We start from the raw sequence: 16,456 nt of genomic DNA, 5'->3' as shown, positions 1-16,456 counted from the left end.
ACTAGTCTAGCAGAAGAGTATTATTTTTGTAGTATAGCAGAGGAGGGTGTTTTGTATTTATATTTGTAATCTTATAGAGTGATCAACAGGTGGCGCAATAACATAGGCTGTAATCTAAAGGATTTTTACACCATTGTGCAAGTTTGGAGAGGAATTTTCCCTGTGGCTCTTACAATGTCTTATACTGGAATCTTACTACATATGGATTTACTTTTATTATTTCCACTTCTCTCCAGTTGCACCCTGATAAAAGTAAAAAAAGGTAAATGAAACCAGCTGCCCACGTGAAAACAACAAAAGAACACAAATTTCCTTGCATTTAAGCTATTTCAGAATAGGCATAAATACCACAAGTATTGAGGTCTACCTGTGTCCCCATAGACCTTGATGTCGGTTTACAGGACTTGTCATCGGGCCTGGTTCAGCACCCTCCGGGGTGGGGGAGGACAGAGGTTGCAGCCCTCAGGGAGGAGTTGAGGGGGTTAGGTAAGTGCTCCTGGGGGTGGAAGAGGATTGCTGGGGTGTGGGGGTGTGATAGTGTAGGATTTCATCTCAGGAGGTAGGGAGGATGATGGGTGGGAGGGGGTTTGCAGGCCCCCGGGGAGTGGGGGTTGTTGGGGGATATTGGTACCTGCTTCCCTGGGGGTGGGAAATTTGGTATTTGCCCCCCTGGGGAGTGGGGAATTTGGTATTTACTCCCTTGGGGGTGGGGAATTTGGTATTTACTCCCCTGGGGAGTGGGGAATATTGGTATTTGCTCCCCTGGGGGTGGGGAATTTGGTATTTACTCCCCTGGGGAGTGGGGAATATTGGTATTTGCTCCCCTGGGGGTGGGGACTGGTACCTGCTCCCCTGGGGAGTGGGGAATATTGGTATTTGCCCCCCCCCCCCGGGGATGGGGCCCTGTACCTGCTCCCCTGGGGGTGGGGGTAGCTTCGAGCGGAAGGTTGGGCGGAGACACACACACACACACACAGAGAGAGAGAGAGGCTGGGCCGGGGAGCTACAGCTACAGACTGATACAGAAACAGCTAGCTCCCCCAGCCCAGGGGTGTGTGTGTCTGCAGCGGGGGGTTTCCTCCGGATTCTGTAACAAATTCCCGCAATGATACAGTAACAGCTGGAACACCGTGGGAACCAGCTCCGCTGCAGGGTTAGTTACAGAGCCCTTTTGCAAAAGTAAGTGGTTTATTCCCGTCCCTTTACCAGGCCGTTTGTGGAAAAATGGAAGAGAAAGTAAACGCATGAACAAGGCGGTGCTTCTGTCTCTCTATCGCGACACTGAGTTTAGCGGAAATTGACAAATGCTTGTGATTTTTTTTAGAAGCTGTTCGGGAGCTTGTTTAATGTTGGGATTTTTAAGTTAGTGTTACGGTGAGGGTTTAGTCTTTCTCATTTTAACCGGACTTTGTGAAATTTTGTTTCTCGCAGTCTAAAATGTTACTCCAGTATTATTTCCAAAACCAAGATACCAGTGAACAAAATATTTTAAAATCTGCAATTTGCAGAACGCGAAAATTAGTTTTGTTTTAAGTAGCAGACTCATCAAGATTATAGACTTTAAACGAACACTCCAGTAGAGTACGGCATGAGATCCACAAATCTCCTCCGGAAATACGTAGAGTGCTTAAGGAATATATGAGGATTTGGCCTCATGTGGCGCCGTGGTAGTGTCTCTACCCCTGGACTGGGAGGCCCAGGTTCAAGCCCCACCTGCTCCAAAACTGTTAGTAATATCTCTGAACAAGCTGGTTTGAAAAAGTATGTTACCCCCGCCCCATGTTTTGATGCTCATGTTTCACACAGGACACTGCAGAAAGCGATTGGAATATTATTTTAAAAACAGAAAGCTGCAACACAGAGACTTGAGGGGGACTTGTGTATGAAACACAGGAGCTGCAGGTAATCAGGAAGGCTAATGGAATGTTGGCCCTGATTTCAAAGAGGGGTTGGAGTATAAGAGTAGGGAAATCTTACTGCAACTGTACAAGGTGCTGGTGAGACCACATCTGAATTGCATTAGCTTTATTGTCACATGTACTCACATGAGTACAACGAAAAGTTTACAGACGCTGCAATATAGCCCATCTAAGGCACAAAGGTACCTAGGTACAGATACTAAAAATCCAATTCTTACAAATCAAAAAAAACCTGATAAAAGTAAAAAAAATAAATAGTCCAGCATTATAGGGCTTAGGAATAAATTAGAAAAATAAAGAAGTAAAATGTTCAGAAAATCAGTCTTTCTGACCCAGTCCAAGCTGGCATTTCTCCTCAAGGGAGACAGACCTGCACCACACCCACCAGTGTAGGAGTTGCCCCACTTTCGGTGCCATCTTGTTGCCGCTGGGCCCACTTCACTGATGCCACTGAACCCCCCCCCCCCCCCCCCCCCCGACCCAGAGACCCTGGTCCTGCCGCCAGGCCGGGCTGATGCCAGACCATGAGTCCCACTTTGGCAGTGGTGGTTGCCACGCACCGTGATCACCGGGAGAATGTCCTCACTGGCACCATCTCCTATCGCCAGGAGAGGCCACATCTGCCACTCCACGTGTGACCAGCTCTCTCTGCCGTGCAGGTGCTGCTGACCCAATCTGCCGCAGAAGAGAAAAGACCAAAAGAAAAGGAAAATAAAGCGAAGGAAAAGAGCAGAAGCAAAGATAAAACAAAGAAGGAAAGCAGATGGCAAGAGCCCACACATAGCCCTGTCATCTCACTCTGGGACCTGGAGTACTGAAATCAACTCTAGTTCCCTTATTTAAGGAGAGATATCATTTCACTGGAGGCAGTTCAGGGAAAGTTCACTAGGATAATCCCTGGTAAAAGGTTAAACAAGTTGGGATTCTACACACGAGTTCAGAACAATGAGAGGAGATCCCATTGAAACATGGGATTCTGAAGGGGCTTCACAGGGTAAATGCTGAGAAGATGTTTTCCCTCATGGAAGAGTCTAGGACCAGAGGGCATAGCCTCAGTAAAGAAGTGGCAATTTAAGATTGAGATGAGGAGGAATTTCTCCTCTGAGGGTTGTGAGTCTTTGTAACTCCTTGCCACAGAGACCTGTGGTGGCAGCTTGTGTATATTTAAGGCTGAGACAGATAGGGCAGGAAAGAGAATGTGAGGAATGTCAGATGAACCGTAATCCTCTTGAATGGCTTACTCCTGTTGCTATTTCTCCTGGTTTAATGGATGCATTGCTGTAAGTACTGTATGCCCTATTGAACATTGGTGTATTTAGATTCCTGCTTTAAGATGAACTTTAATAGTTAGCAAAGTGAGTTGGTGCTGCACGGTCTGAGTTCTTGATGACCATTATTCTTAGCATGTTCTGAATAGCAGTTTCACAACAACTTAATCACAACACCTCAAGATCTGTGGATGCGCTCATTGGTCAGCATGAACCCTGCTTTGTAATGTCCTGAATTGGAAATTAGGTTCAGCAAGAACTCTATTCCAAATTAATTCAGGACTTTCAGTCAGCATGACATTTCTCTCTCATGGTGTGTAATAACCGCATCTGTGACCTGTTCAACATCAATATTCTCTAATATCACACCACAATGCTGGATTGTGTTTTGTTATGCTAGTGCATGTGCCAAACATTTTACTGATAATTGACAGTCCGGTGCTCCTCCATGCTGCATTGTTATGGTATAAAACCATATTTTGGTCTTGCATTGTCAGTACCTGCAGTTTCTGCACAATCAAATCATGCATTCCCTTCCAACTAATATATGGTGCAAATCAATTAAGCTATGATTAACATACCACAAATGAAATTTGGCATGTCCACAAGGACTCTTAGCAATTTTTATAGATGCACCATATAAAACATCCTATCTAGATGCACCACACTGTGGTATGGCAACTGCTCTGCTCAAGACCACAAGAAACTATAGAGAGTTGTGAGCACAGCCCAGTCTGTCATGCAAAGCAGCCTTCCATCTGTTGACTCTGTCTATATTTCCTGCTGCCTTGGGAAGCAGCCAACATAATCAAAGACCCCTCCCACCAAGGTTATACACTCTTCCACTCTCTTCCATTGGGCAGAAGATATCAGATTTTTGAATGGACCTCTCAAATGTTAATTCTGATCTCTCTCTCTCTCTCTCAGCAGCTGTTACACTGTATTTTGCACTCTGTTCTACTACCCTGATGCACTTTGTACAATATAATCTGCCTGTACAGCACGCAAAACAACACTTTTCACTATCTTGGTACATGTCACAACAGTAAATCCATCAATCAAACCTATTAGTTTGCATAGCCATTTACTTTCCTCAGTTCAAGTGGGAAACTCTGCCATTCAATTAAATCTTAATTTAATATTCTGCTGGGTTGTTCTTCATCTCTTTCATTTCTTGCCCTTTTAAGAGCAATGTGAACTAACATTGCAGGATATGGCTGTGGAATCTGTTCTTCAAGTAGACTGGCCTTTGTGTGCATGTGTGTGCGTGCGTGCGTGTGTGTGTGCATGCTTGTAAATGGAATTTGATCAAAAACTTGTAATAAGCATATATTAGTGATTTTGTTTGTTTTTGTCTGGTAGGCAAAATAAGACTCCTTGCAAGAAACATTCTGCAATGCCATATTGAAATAATAGTTTTGCTGCTTAATTTTAAGTTGTTTAGATTTCTCAACTTTCTTAGCAGATCGATTTGAGTACTGAACATAATGCTGACAATTCAGCTGTGTTTTGCACAGATCGTGAAAATTGTTTGAGACAAGGTGAGAAGGCTGAACTCTGCTTCAAAACTGTCATCATAATTTTCTCCAATGCCCACAAGTGCAGTCAGGGTTCCAATGACAGATCCTGCTCTCTAAAATATATTGTTAAAATATTATTTAAATATGTTGTGCCCCAACACCTGGATTTGAGAGATTCTAACCATTCTGTTGATTAAATGGATTGGCAATTGTTGGAGCATTTAGATATTAGCTTCTGATGCATCGCATAGTTGCCAATCTATTTGATGAATTTCTAATTTCTCCTTTTGATAGAATAATTTAACAGCAGTGTGATATTTGTACACGCTAATATCAGAATGAATTTCATTAATAACATTATTCTTTAAAAACTAAAGATAAACAATTTCTGCCATATTTTATAACAATGGATTTGATAACATTATTTTCTAAAGGGTTCCTGGGGAGTGTTGCTGAACAAAGGGACCTTGGAGTGCAGGTTCATTGTTCTTTGAAAGTGGAGTCACAGGTAGACAGGATAGTGTAGAAGGTGTTTGGCAAGCTTGTCTTTATTGGTCAGTGCATTGAGTATAGGAGATGGAAGGTCATGTTGAGGCAGTACAGGACATTGGTTAGGCTTCTTTTGGAATACTGTGTGCAATTCTGGTCTCCCTGCTTTAGGAAGGATGTTGTGAAACTTGAAAAGATTTACAAGGATGTTGCCAGGGTTGTAAGGTTTGAGCCATAGGGAGAGGCTGAATAGGCTGGGGCTATTTTCCCTGGAGCATCAGAGGCTGAGGGGTGACCTTAGAGGTTTATAAAATCATGACTGATATAGATAAGGTAAATAGACAAGGTCTTTTCCCCGGGTGAAGGAGTCAAATACTAGAGGGCATAACTTTAAGGTGAGAGGGGAAAGATTTAAAAGCAACGTAAGCGGCAACTTTTTTCACTCAGAAGGTGGTGTGTGTTTGGGATGAGCTGCTAGAGGAAATGGTGGAGCCAGGTACAATTGCAGCATTTAAAAAGCATTTGGATGGGTATATGAATAGGAAGGGTTTAGAGGGATGTGGGCCAAATGCTGGCAAATGGGAGTAGATTTATCTAGGATATCTGGTCGGCATGGATGAGTGATGGGCCAAATGGCCTGATTCCACGTTGTAGGGGTTCTATGATTTGATGAACATTTGCACACAGACGGATCAAATAAAAATTTAGTGTTATGGTGGAAGGAATGTTTGGGAAGGTAGTTCACTGAGATGATCCTTTTTGGCTTGTCAGGACTTGCTGCTCCTCCATTCTCTTCTCCAGATACTTTCACTTGTTTATAGGAAGCACGGAATGACAGGGTTACAGCTTAAACAGTCTCTGACTTATTAGTTAAAAGCTACAGATTATAGGAACTGGTGAGGGAAAATGAAACGGACTTTCTTCATGCTTGAGTTGTTTTTTACTGCATAGAAAAGGATGCCACCTTCCCTTTTTGGAGGTTCAAAGGCTTCTGGTTGTCTCGTTCACACCCACAGGTAGCTGCCTGGGAGTCAATCATATCATTACTGGCAGGCAAGAAGGCTTTTGTGCTGAAAACAATGAATTCTGGAGCTCACAGTGGGTCAGACAGCATCCAAGGAAAGAGAACAAGATATCTCTTCATCAGAAGTGATGTGAAGTGTGGAGGGAGCAGCATATATACAATAGTGTGGGCTGAGGTGCTGGGGAAGAAAAAGTGTAAATAGTGCAGATTGAGTGATCAGAAAGTGAGAATGGCAGAACACTGGTGTGTCTAACTGCCAAACACAAAAGAACAGAGTCTCACTGGAGCGAGGGGAGAGGAGAGAGGACATGATGACAAGAATGCAACAAATAAAGCTGAAAGAAAGGGAAGAAATAGGATTGGTTCATAATTTGAAGGTGTTGAACTCAATGTTAAGTCCAGAAGGCTGTAAAGTGCCTTGTCTGAAAATGAGATGTTCCTCCAGTTTTTGCTGTGATACACTGAAACACTGCAGCTTGCTGAGGATAGACACGTGGGCATGTGAGCAGGATGCTGTATTAAAACAACCAGCTAGGTTGGGGTCATGCTTGTACACAGACTGGAGGTGTTCCACAAAACGGTCACCCAGTCTGTGTTTGGTTTCTCCAGTGTAGAGTAGGGCACTGTGGCTGCAGCAAATACAATGCACAGGATTGGAGGATGTACAGGTGAAATGCTACTTCACCTGGAAAGACGGTTTAGGCCTTTGGACGGTGAGCAGGGAGGAGCTGAAGGGGCAGGTCTTGCATCTTCTGCAGTTACATGGGAAGGTGCTGTGGGGAAGGGGGGGGTTGGTGTTGGTCATCATCGAGGAATGGACTAGGGTATCCCGTAAAGAACGATCCCTGTGAAACAGTGAGAGTGAGGGGAAGATGTGTTTGGTGGTGGCATTCTGCCCGAGTTATCCAAAATGGTGGAGAACGATCCTTTGAATGCGGAGGCTGGTGGGATGAAAAGTGAGGACAAGGGGGACCTGATCACACTGCTGAGAGTGATGGGAAGGAGCAGGGGCTGGAGCACGGATGATAGGTCGGATGTGGTTAAGGGCCCTGTCTCCCACCGTGGGTGGGAAACCACGGTCATGGGAGAAGGAAGCCATGGCAGCAGTGCTGTTTCGGAAGGTGGCATCATCCGAACAGATGTGACATAGGCGAAGGAACTGGGAGAATGGGAATGGAATCCTTGCAGGACGTGAGGTGTGAAGGTAGCTATGGTATTCAGTGGCTTTGCACTGGATGGCTGTGGACAGTTTATTCCCCAAAAGAAAGCTTTTGTCATTGTGTTTGGAGTGATGACGTGTCATCAATAAACTGCACTCTCAGTAAATACTTGCTTTTAAAAAGTGCAGCAATCCCTTTCACAGTCCTTTGTTTTCAAACAGTTTTTTTCCCATTTCAGTCCACAATCAAAGACACAGAAAAAGCAAAATATATGTTCTTTACAGCTATTATTTGGAGCCTTAAATAGTGCCTTGGAGTTCAACTTGCACGTGATGCTTTCCTCCCTACTCCTGGCTCTCCCCGGTTTTCCATGATTTAAACTTGTCTGCATTCTCCCTGTGAATGACCTCACTCTCCTCCTTTCTCCAATTTGTTGCTTTTCTTTGTCTGATGTACTGCCGTGCTTTCAGTGTTCTTTGATCTTTTGGAAACTCCAGGTTCACGCTTCCAGATTGTCCGGTATTTTATTTGACCTGTGTTTGCTATTTTGAATTTTGCTGGCCTGAAAATTTGGATAAGTCAAAATGCAGCAGCATCAGCAGGATGAGGAACACAAACAGAAAATTCTGGAGATATTCAGTAGATCTGGCAGCATCTAGGAAGGGGAAGACAGAGTTCCTTTTCATTGGAACTGGAAAAAGATGTCACAGGTTTCAAACAAGTATATAAGCAGGGAAAAGGAGGAAGGAAAAGTAACAATAGGGCAAGTCTGTGGTCGGATAGAAGACTGGAATTATTAAATGACAGAACGGGATGATAGTGCAAGGAAAAATGGAATGGCAAATTACCTTGGGATATTTTGTTACATCAAAGGTGGCACAAAACAATGAGCTGTAAGATAGGCATGGTTGAATATTTTAGAACCACTTACTGTCTAGCTTAATGGATGATAAATGGCCATGTGGACCATGTATTGCAGGGTGTTTAGTCAGAACAATTACAGTATTAAAAATAGAGTGGAATAGGCAAGATAACTAGCTGTGCTTCCTTGAAGTTTTGAAAACATAAAGGCAAACTTAAGTACATCTCAACTTTCTTAGTTTGACATAACTAGAATCTGATTTTGTTTTACTTTTTTTTTAATTAACGATTGTGCTGATGTTCCTCAGGTCATCTTTTTTATTGCGTGTTTATTGACTAACTGTAGAAGACATGGCTGATGTACTTATAGAAGAGGACGAAGAAGAATGCCCCAAGCTGATTCCAATTGAAACAGATTCTAACCTGGGAAGTGTGCGGATCCCAGTAACAATCATTACCGGATATTTAGGCAAGTATGGTTTAGGTAAATCAGAAGATTGAATAAATTGCATTCTTCCATGATTATAGCTCTATCAGAAAACTTGTGATAATCTAAGGAAATTAAAACAAAAATTGAAATATCAGATAACATCAGGAAGGCAACAGCAGTAATCAAGTAAAAGCAAAATACTGTGGATGCTGGAAATTTGAAATAAACACAAATTGCTGGCAAAACTGGCAGCATCTGGGAGAGAAACAGAGTTAATGTTTCAACTCTGGTATGACTCTTCTTCACAGCTGAAAAAGATGTTGGAAATTTTTTAAACTACTTTTCAACTATGGGGGTTGATTCAAGGGGAGAGATGTTGTAGAGACCCAGTGCAAAAAGACAAAGGGGTTGTTAGTGGCGATGAAAAAGAAAGAGGTCTAAATGATGGTATGAAAGGGAGCGACTGGGTCCTCTTTACTAACAACAAAGTAAGCATGACACTCATAGAAACACGGAAGATGGGAGCAAGAGGAGGCTATTCGGCCCTTCAAGCCTGCTCCGTCGTTCTTCACGATCATGGATGATTGTCCAACTCAATAGCCTAATCCTGCTTTCTCCCCATAACCTTTGATCCCATTCACCTCAAGTGCTATATCTAGCCACCTCTTGAATACATTCAATGTTTTGGCATCAACTTCCTTTGGTATTGAATTCCAAAGGCTCACCACTCTCTGGCTGAAGAAATGTCTCCTCATCTCCATCCTAAATGGTCTATCCCGAATCTTCAGACTGTGACCCCTGGTTCTGTACACACACAACATCGGAAACATCCTCCCTGCATCTACCCTGTCCAGTCCTATTAGAATTTTGTAAGTGCCTATGTTATCCCTCATTCATCTGAACTCTAGAGAAAACAATTATAACCTAGTCAATCTCTCCTCATATGTCAGACCCACCATTCCTGGAATCAGCCTGTTAAGTCTTTGCTGCACTCCCTTGAGAGTAAGAGTATCCTTCCTCAGAAAAAGAGACACAAATTGCACAAAATATTCTGGATGTAGACTCACCAAGGCCCTGTATAACTGCATCAACACATTCCTGCTCCTGTACTCGAAGCCTGTCACAATGAAGGCCAACATACCACTTACCTTCTTTACCGCCTGCTGCACCTGCATGCTTACCTTCAGCGACTAGTGCACAAGGACACCCAGGTCCCACTGCACACTCCCCTCTCCCAATTTACAGCCATTCAGGTAGTAATCTGCCTTGTTTTTGCTTCTAAAGTGAATAACCTCACATTTATCCAAATTATACTGCATCTGCCATTGATTGGCTCACTCACCCAACCTGGCCAGATCACGCTGAAGGATCTCTGCATCCTCATCACAGTTCACCCTCCCACCCAACTTGGTATCATCTGTAAACTTGGAGATGTCACATTTTGTTCACTCCTCCAAATCATTCACATGTGATGTGAATAGCTGGGGTCCCAGCACCGATCCCTGTGGCACCTCACTAGTTACTGCCTGCCAATTTGAAAAGGACACATTAATTCCTGCTCTTTATTTCCTCTCTGCCAACCAGTTTCCTATCCATCTCAGTACACTTCCCCCAATATCATGTGCTTTAATCTAGCACAATAAACTCTTAATTGGGACTTCGTCAAATGCTTTATGAAAATCCAAATATGCTACATCGACTGGCTCCCCCTTGTCAACTTGACTAGTTACATCTTTATAATATTCCAACAGATTTGTCAAGCATGATTTCCCCTTCATAAATCCATGCTGACTCTGTCTGATCCTGCCACTGTTTTCTGAATGCTCTGCCATAAAATTCTTGACAATGGATTCGAGAATTTTCTCCACTACTGATGTTAGGCTCACCGGTCTATAATTCCCTGTTTTCTCTCTACCTCCCTTTTTGAATATTGGAGTGACATTAGCCACCCTCCAATCTGCAGCAACTGTTCCAGAGTCTATAGAATCCTGGAAGATGACCACCAATGCATCCATTATTTCTAGGGCTGCTTCCTTAAGTACTCTGGGATGTAGGCCCTGGGGCTTTATCGGCCTTCAATCCCAACAATTTCCCAGTATCATTTCTCTACTAGTATTGATCTCCTTCAGTTCTTCCCTCTCTCTAAATCTTGCATCCTCCAACAAATCAGGTATCTGATTTGTCTCTGTTTTGTGAAGACAGAACCAAAGTATGTATTCAGTTCCTCAGCCACTTCTTTGTCCCCTATTGTACATTCCCCTGTCTTTGTCTGTAGGGGACCTTCATTTGTCATTACCAATAAAACAATAATCAAGTAATGGATACTAGAAACAAAAGCAAAAATTGCGCAAAAACTCAGCAGGTCTGGCTGCATCTGTGGAGAGAAATCAGAGTTAATGTTTCGGATCCCGTTAGTCTTCCTCAGAACTGATGGTAGCTGGGAAAAGGATGTTATTTATACAGAAGAAGAGATGGGGGGGTGGGGGGGGGGGGGAGGAGAATAAGAGGTGGACAGACGAATGGGTCAAGGTAAGTCTGGAAGAATGAATAGCTTTTGATGGAGACTATTAGTCGCTGACAATGGGTTTGTGTGGTAGCAGCCCAAGTGATGTCGAGGCCTTGTGTGTGGGGACTAGGTGAGGACATTGGAGAAGGTGCCTGAAGCCCTAAAATCATTGCACTCCATATGAAGTTCAGAAGGCTGCAGGTTTCCCAAGCAGAAGATGAGATGCTGTTCCTTCAGCTCGCGCTGAGCTTCGCTGGAGCACTGCAGCAAGTCTGAGACAGATGTTGGCCAGGGAACAGGGTGGTGTATTGAAATACTAGATGGATTATAGATATGATTAGGGAGTACTCAGTATGATTGAAAAGAGAAAAGGAACAGCTTTAGCCATTGCTGTTACTATTGCTGGGAATGTATTTTTAAACTAAAGACAAAAGCTATAGCCTTGTTTATGATCTAATAACCAGTTTGACACCCAGTGTCAAACACTTGGAGTTTTATTGAAGTTTAAGTGAACAGATTATGCATCAAGGCTACATAAGACTTTTATACAGAAGAGAATTTCAGCCAGTTGTGCTGAACTGTCTCTCTTTCTTTCTGTTTGTCATCTTTTATAGCATTTGTTGCTGCAGTAATCCATAAATTACAGAATTTAGAATTACAAACCTCTTTGTACGTACATTTGCAATACCTACAAGTTTTCTGACAGCGTTATAATCATGAAAGAATGCAATTTCGACATCATCTTATCCTGAAATTACATTGCCAGCATCAGTGTTCACGGTTAGCAAGTGAGAATGGAGTTTCCACCTTGAAGTGATACAGCAAATTCAAATGTGAACTGACTGATCCAACCACGGGATATTCTCAGCCTCATTTGATCCTACAGTTCTTACTGTAAAACCTAAACAAAATGGATTTGGTACAGAGATACTGTTTTTTCTTTCGTCTGAAAGTTATCAATCTGAATGTTTTAACACCGTACCAAAACTGTTGATGTTCACTATTAAGTGATTCTGTCACACTGAATTATTTTTGACCTGAATGTTCCAGCAGATCCATTCTCTCTCTCTATTGGCAAGAATTCCAGAACAGCTAATAATGAAAATTGAAAAGTGAGCTACATTAGATCAATGCAAGGCTGAGTATAAATGATGATAAAGGTGGAAATTATCAGTGTGTAAAAATCTTCTTCAAGTCTTCTGAATTCAGTCTTGACTAATACACATATTGCTAGCTGTGGTATATAAGATCAAAACAGGAATATTGTAGAACAGAAGAATTTCCCCAGTAAAACATTTTATTTGTTCTTTTACGTGAATATATAATTTATATTTTGGCAGGTTCTGGTAAAACAACTCTTCTGAATTACATTCTAACAGAACAACACAATAAGCGAATTGCAGTCATTCTTAATGAGTTTGGTGAAGGTGAGTGATGTTATGAATATGTGTACAAGATGACATAGGATGGACAGACTTCGGATTGTAGGAGCAGGAGTAGGCCATTCAGCCCCTCGTGCCTGTTCCACCACTCGGTGAGACCTTGGCTGATTTGTAGCGTAACTCCATATACCTGCCTTTGGCCCGTATCCCTTAATACCTTTGCTTAACAAAAATTTGACTGTGTCAGATTTAAAATTAATGGCTGACCCAGTATCTACTGTTATTTGTGGAAGAGAGTTCCAAACCTCTCCCACCCTTTGTGTGTACGCGTGCTTCCTGAAATCTCTGCTGAACAGTCTGGCCCTCTTTCTCAGACTCCGTCCCTAGTTCTCCAATCCCCAACCAGTGGATAATAGGTGGAAAGGACATTTTTACCAGCTATGTTTTTTCTTCTACATTATGCCTGTTAATTGCAAGGATTATTGGTAGTTCAGGTGGATATGGTGAGCAGTGCTCTTTTTGTTACAGTCTTAAGAGGGCTGTTGTGGGAACTGTGGTAGTATCCCTATCCCTGGGCCGGGAGACCCAGGTTCAACACCCACCTGTGTGTTAATAACACCTCTGAGCAGGTTGGTTAGAAGAATAGGTTGATGCAGTCTTAATCGGGAACTAGATGTTTGGAGCGAAAGGAAAATGTTTTCGGATACAGAGATAAATAGTGACCTTTGAAAATCCCTGTGTTCCAAAGTCCCTCAGGTCCTCGATAGAGTAGTGGTGAAGAGTAAAAGATCTCTTTTGTCATTCATTGTTTTAGGTAAATAACTTGTGTTGCCTATGCAGCTTGATCAAAATGCACTTTGTTTTACTAATAAGATGATTCCAAATGATCTGTTGTAGGGAGTGCACTAGAGAAATCACTGGCTGTGAGCCATGCAGGGGAACTTTATGAGGAATGGTTGGAGTTACGGAATGGATGCCTTTGTTGTTCAGTGAAGTAAGACTTTTTTTTTACTTTGTTAAATCTGTAGGATGCACTTCTTAATCTTTACAGGAAAAAAATGACGAGTTCAATTGCTTATTTAAAAATCCTCATTGGGATGTGAGTATTACTGGTAGGGCCAGCATATTACCCATCTCCAATTTCCCCTGAATAGGTGGGGCTGAGCTGCCTTCTTGAACCAGTGCACCAATTCCATGTGGTGTCCGTACTCTCTCCTAAGAGCGCTTAGGAAGAGAATTTATTAAAAATTTATTTATGGGAGGTGGGTATCGCTGGCTAGGCCAGCATTCATTGCCCACCCCTAAATGCCCAGAAAGCAGTTCAGAGTCAACCATATTGCTGTGGGTCTGGAGTCACATGTAGGCCAGACCAGGTAAGGGTGGCATTCTCCTGCCCTAAAGGATATTAGTGAACCAGATGGATTTTGCTGACCATCGACAATGGATTCACAGTCATGGACTGTTGATTACAGATATTTATTGAATTCGGAATCCACCATCTGCTGTAGTAGAATTTCAACCCAGGTCCCCAGAACATTACCTCCTGGGTCTCTAGAGTAATGGCCCAGCAATGGTACTATTAGGCCATCGCCTCCCTTAAGACAACAGGATTAAAAGAGAAGTGCTGGAAATATTTAGCACATGATGCTTCAGAACTCTCAGGAAGGACCATCTCCAACAAGACAAAGTTGAATGATCTGCCCCTGATAGTCAAAGGCATTACCATCGTGGAATCCTCTAGTCTCATCTTTCAGTGCATCATTGTTGATGAGAAGCTGAACTGGATGCATCCCATTTGGATACTAATTAATTAATTAATCTTATTGACTAAAAAGAGTTAATAAGGCACAAGTCCACGTGTGCCACATAAATACTGTGGTTACAAGAGCAGTGCAAGGACTGGATGTTCTGTGTTCTTTGGTGATCTGATGAATGGTCACTGGACTCGAAATGTTAACTCTGTTTCTCTCCACAGATGCTGCCAGACCTGCTGAGTTTCTCCAGCATTTTGTGTTGTTTGGTTTTTTTGTTTGTGTTAGATCTGGTATCCGCACCTCTTAATTTTCTTATTATCTGAGTATTCTGTGACTCCCAAAAGGTTTTCCAGCATTAGGTGTGGAACGGAATATTTGCTGGATGAGTGCAGCTCCAACAAGTCTAAAGAAACTCGACATCATTTGGGAGAAAGCAATCTGCTTGTTTGCCATTCCATCCACCACTTGAAAGTGTCACCCCCTGTACCTTTATCATGTCATAACAGCAGTGTATACCGCCTACAAAATGCAGTTAGTAATTTGTCAAGCCTCTTTTGACAACACCTTACAAATCATAAACCATAAGATATAGAAGCCAAATTAGGCCATACAGCCCATCGAGTCTATTCTGCCATTTGAACATGGCTGATATATTTCTCAACACCATTCTCCTGCCTTCTCCCTGTAACCCTTGATCCCTTACCAATCAAGAGTCTATCTATGTCTGTCTTAAATACACTCAATGACTTGGCCTCCACAGCAATGGCCTCTGTGGCAATGAATTCCACAAATTAACCACCCTTTGGCTGAAGAAAGTCCTTCTCATCTCAGTTGTAAAGATTGTCCTGTCACTCTGAGGTTGTGTCCTTGGGTACTTGTGGAAACATCTTCTCCACATCCATCCTATCCAGGCCTCTCATTTTTCTGTAAAGTTTCATCCCTTCCCCCACCACCTGCTACCACCGCCCCCTCACCCACCCAACATGCCAGCTTTTTTCCTTTTGCGGTTTCTCAACTCTTCCCAAACAGATTCAACCCCTTCTGACTCGATCACTTGTGGTATTCAATTTAATTTCATTTCTTACCAGCAAGGCAGCCCCACCCCTCTGCCCTTCTACCTGTCATCTCGATAAGACATGTATGCTCGGATATTTAGTTCCAAGCCCTGATCTCCTTGCAGCCATCTGTGATACCTACAGCATTGTACCTGCCAATTTCAAACTGCGCTAAAAACTCATTTACCTTGTTTCGTATACTGTATGTGTTTAAGTACAACACCCTCAGTCCTATGTTAACTGCCCCACTTCTCATCGTTATCCTTTCATCTGCGGTGCCTGAAGTTAGATTCCCGACCCTTTCTGTACACTCTGTCCTATTTAATTGTTCAGGAAACGTTAATAACCTCTGCTGAGCCCTACCCCCTTGAACATTTTCCATGCAACTGAACCTACCATTGTGTAGTTTAAAGCCCAATCCACAGCCCTGGTTATGAGAATCCACAGGACTCTGGTGCCAGCATGATTCAGGTGGAGCCCATCCGATTGGAACAGCTCTGTCCTTCCCCAGTACTGGTGCCAATCTCCCATGAATTCAAACCCGTTTATCCCACACCAAACTTTGAGATGCACGTTTACCTCTTTAATCTTGTTGACCTTGTGCCAATTAATTTGTAGCTCAGGAAGTGTTCCAAAGCAACCTTTGTTGCTTTTTAGTTTAACCCCTGACTGCTCATATTCCCTCAACAGAACCTCTTTCCTCTTTCTAACAATATCATTGGTATCTACATGGACCATGACAACTGGATCTTTCCCCTGACACTCCCAAGTTCCTCTGCAGCCCGAATGTGAAATCCTGAACCCAGGCACCAGGCAGGTAGCACAGCCTTCAGGACCCTCGATCCTGGCCACAGAGAACAGTGCCTATTCCCCTGACTATACTGTCCCCAGTTACAAATACATTTCTCTTTTCTGCCCCCCCTTGAATGGCTCCCTGTACCATGGTGCTATGGTCAGTTTGCTCATCCGCCCTACAACCCCCACTCTCATCCACACAGGGAGCAAGAATCTCAAACCTGTTAGACATAGAACATAGAACATAGAACATAGAACATAACAGCGCAGTACAGGCCCTTCGGCCCTCGATG

The 16,456-nt window shown here is 43.0% G+C and overlaps 1 protein-coding gene across 1 annotated transcript in view; it reads left to right on the top strand.

Moving 5' to 3' along the window:
- Nucleotides 1-969: 969 nt before the first annotated feature.
- Nucleotides 970-16,456, top strand: part of cbwd (COBW domain containing) — a 71,982-nt gene continuing 56,495 nt past the window's right edge. The window contains 4 exon segments of the mRNA XM_048595010.1: nucleotides 970-1,179; nucleotides 8,550-8,710; nucleotides 12,518-12,604; nucleotides 13,457-13,583. Of these exon segments, the coding sequence (XP_048450967.1) occupies nucleotides 8,593-8,710; nucleotides 12,518-12,604; nucleotides 13,457-13,583 (332 nt within the window). The 5' untranslated portion in view covers nucleotides 970-1,179; nucleotides 8,550-8,592.

Source organism: Rhincodon typus, chromosome 3 (genome assembly GCF_021869965.1).
Source record: "Rhincodon typus isolate 14 chromosome 3, sRhiTyp1.1, whole genome shotgun sequence".
In the NCBI taxonomy this organism is placed as follows: Eukaryota; Metazoa; Chordata; class Chondrichthyes; order Orectolobiformes; family Rhincodontidae; genus Rhincodon; species Rhincodon typus.
This window is presented reverse-complemented; position numbering and strand designations above follow the sequence as displayed.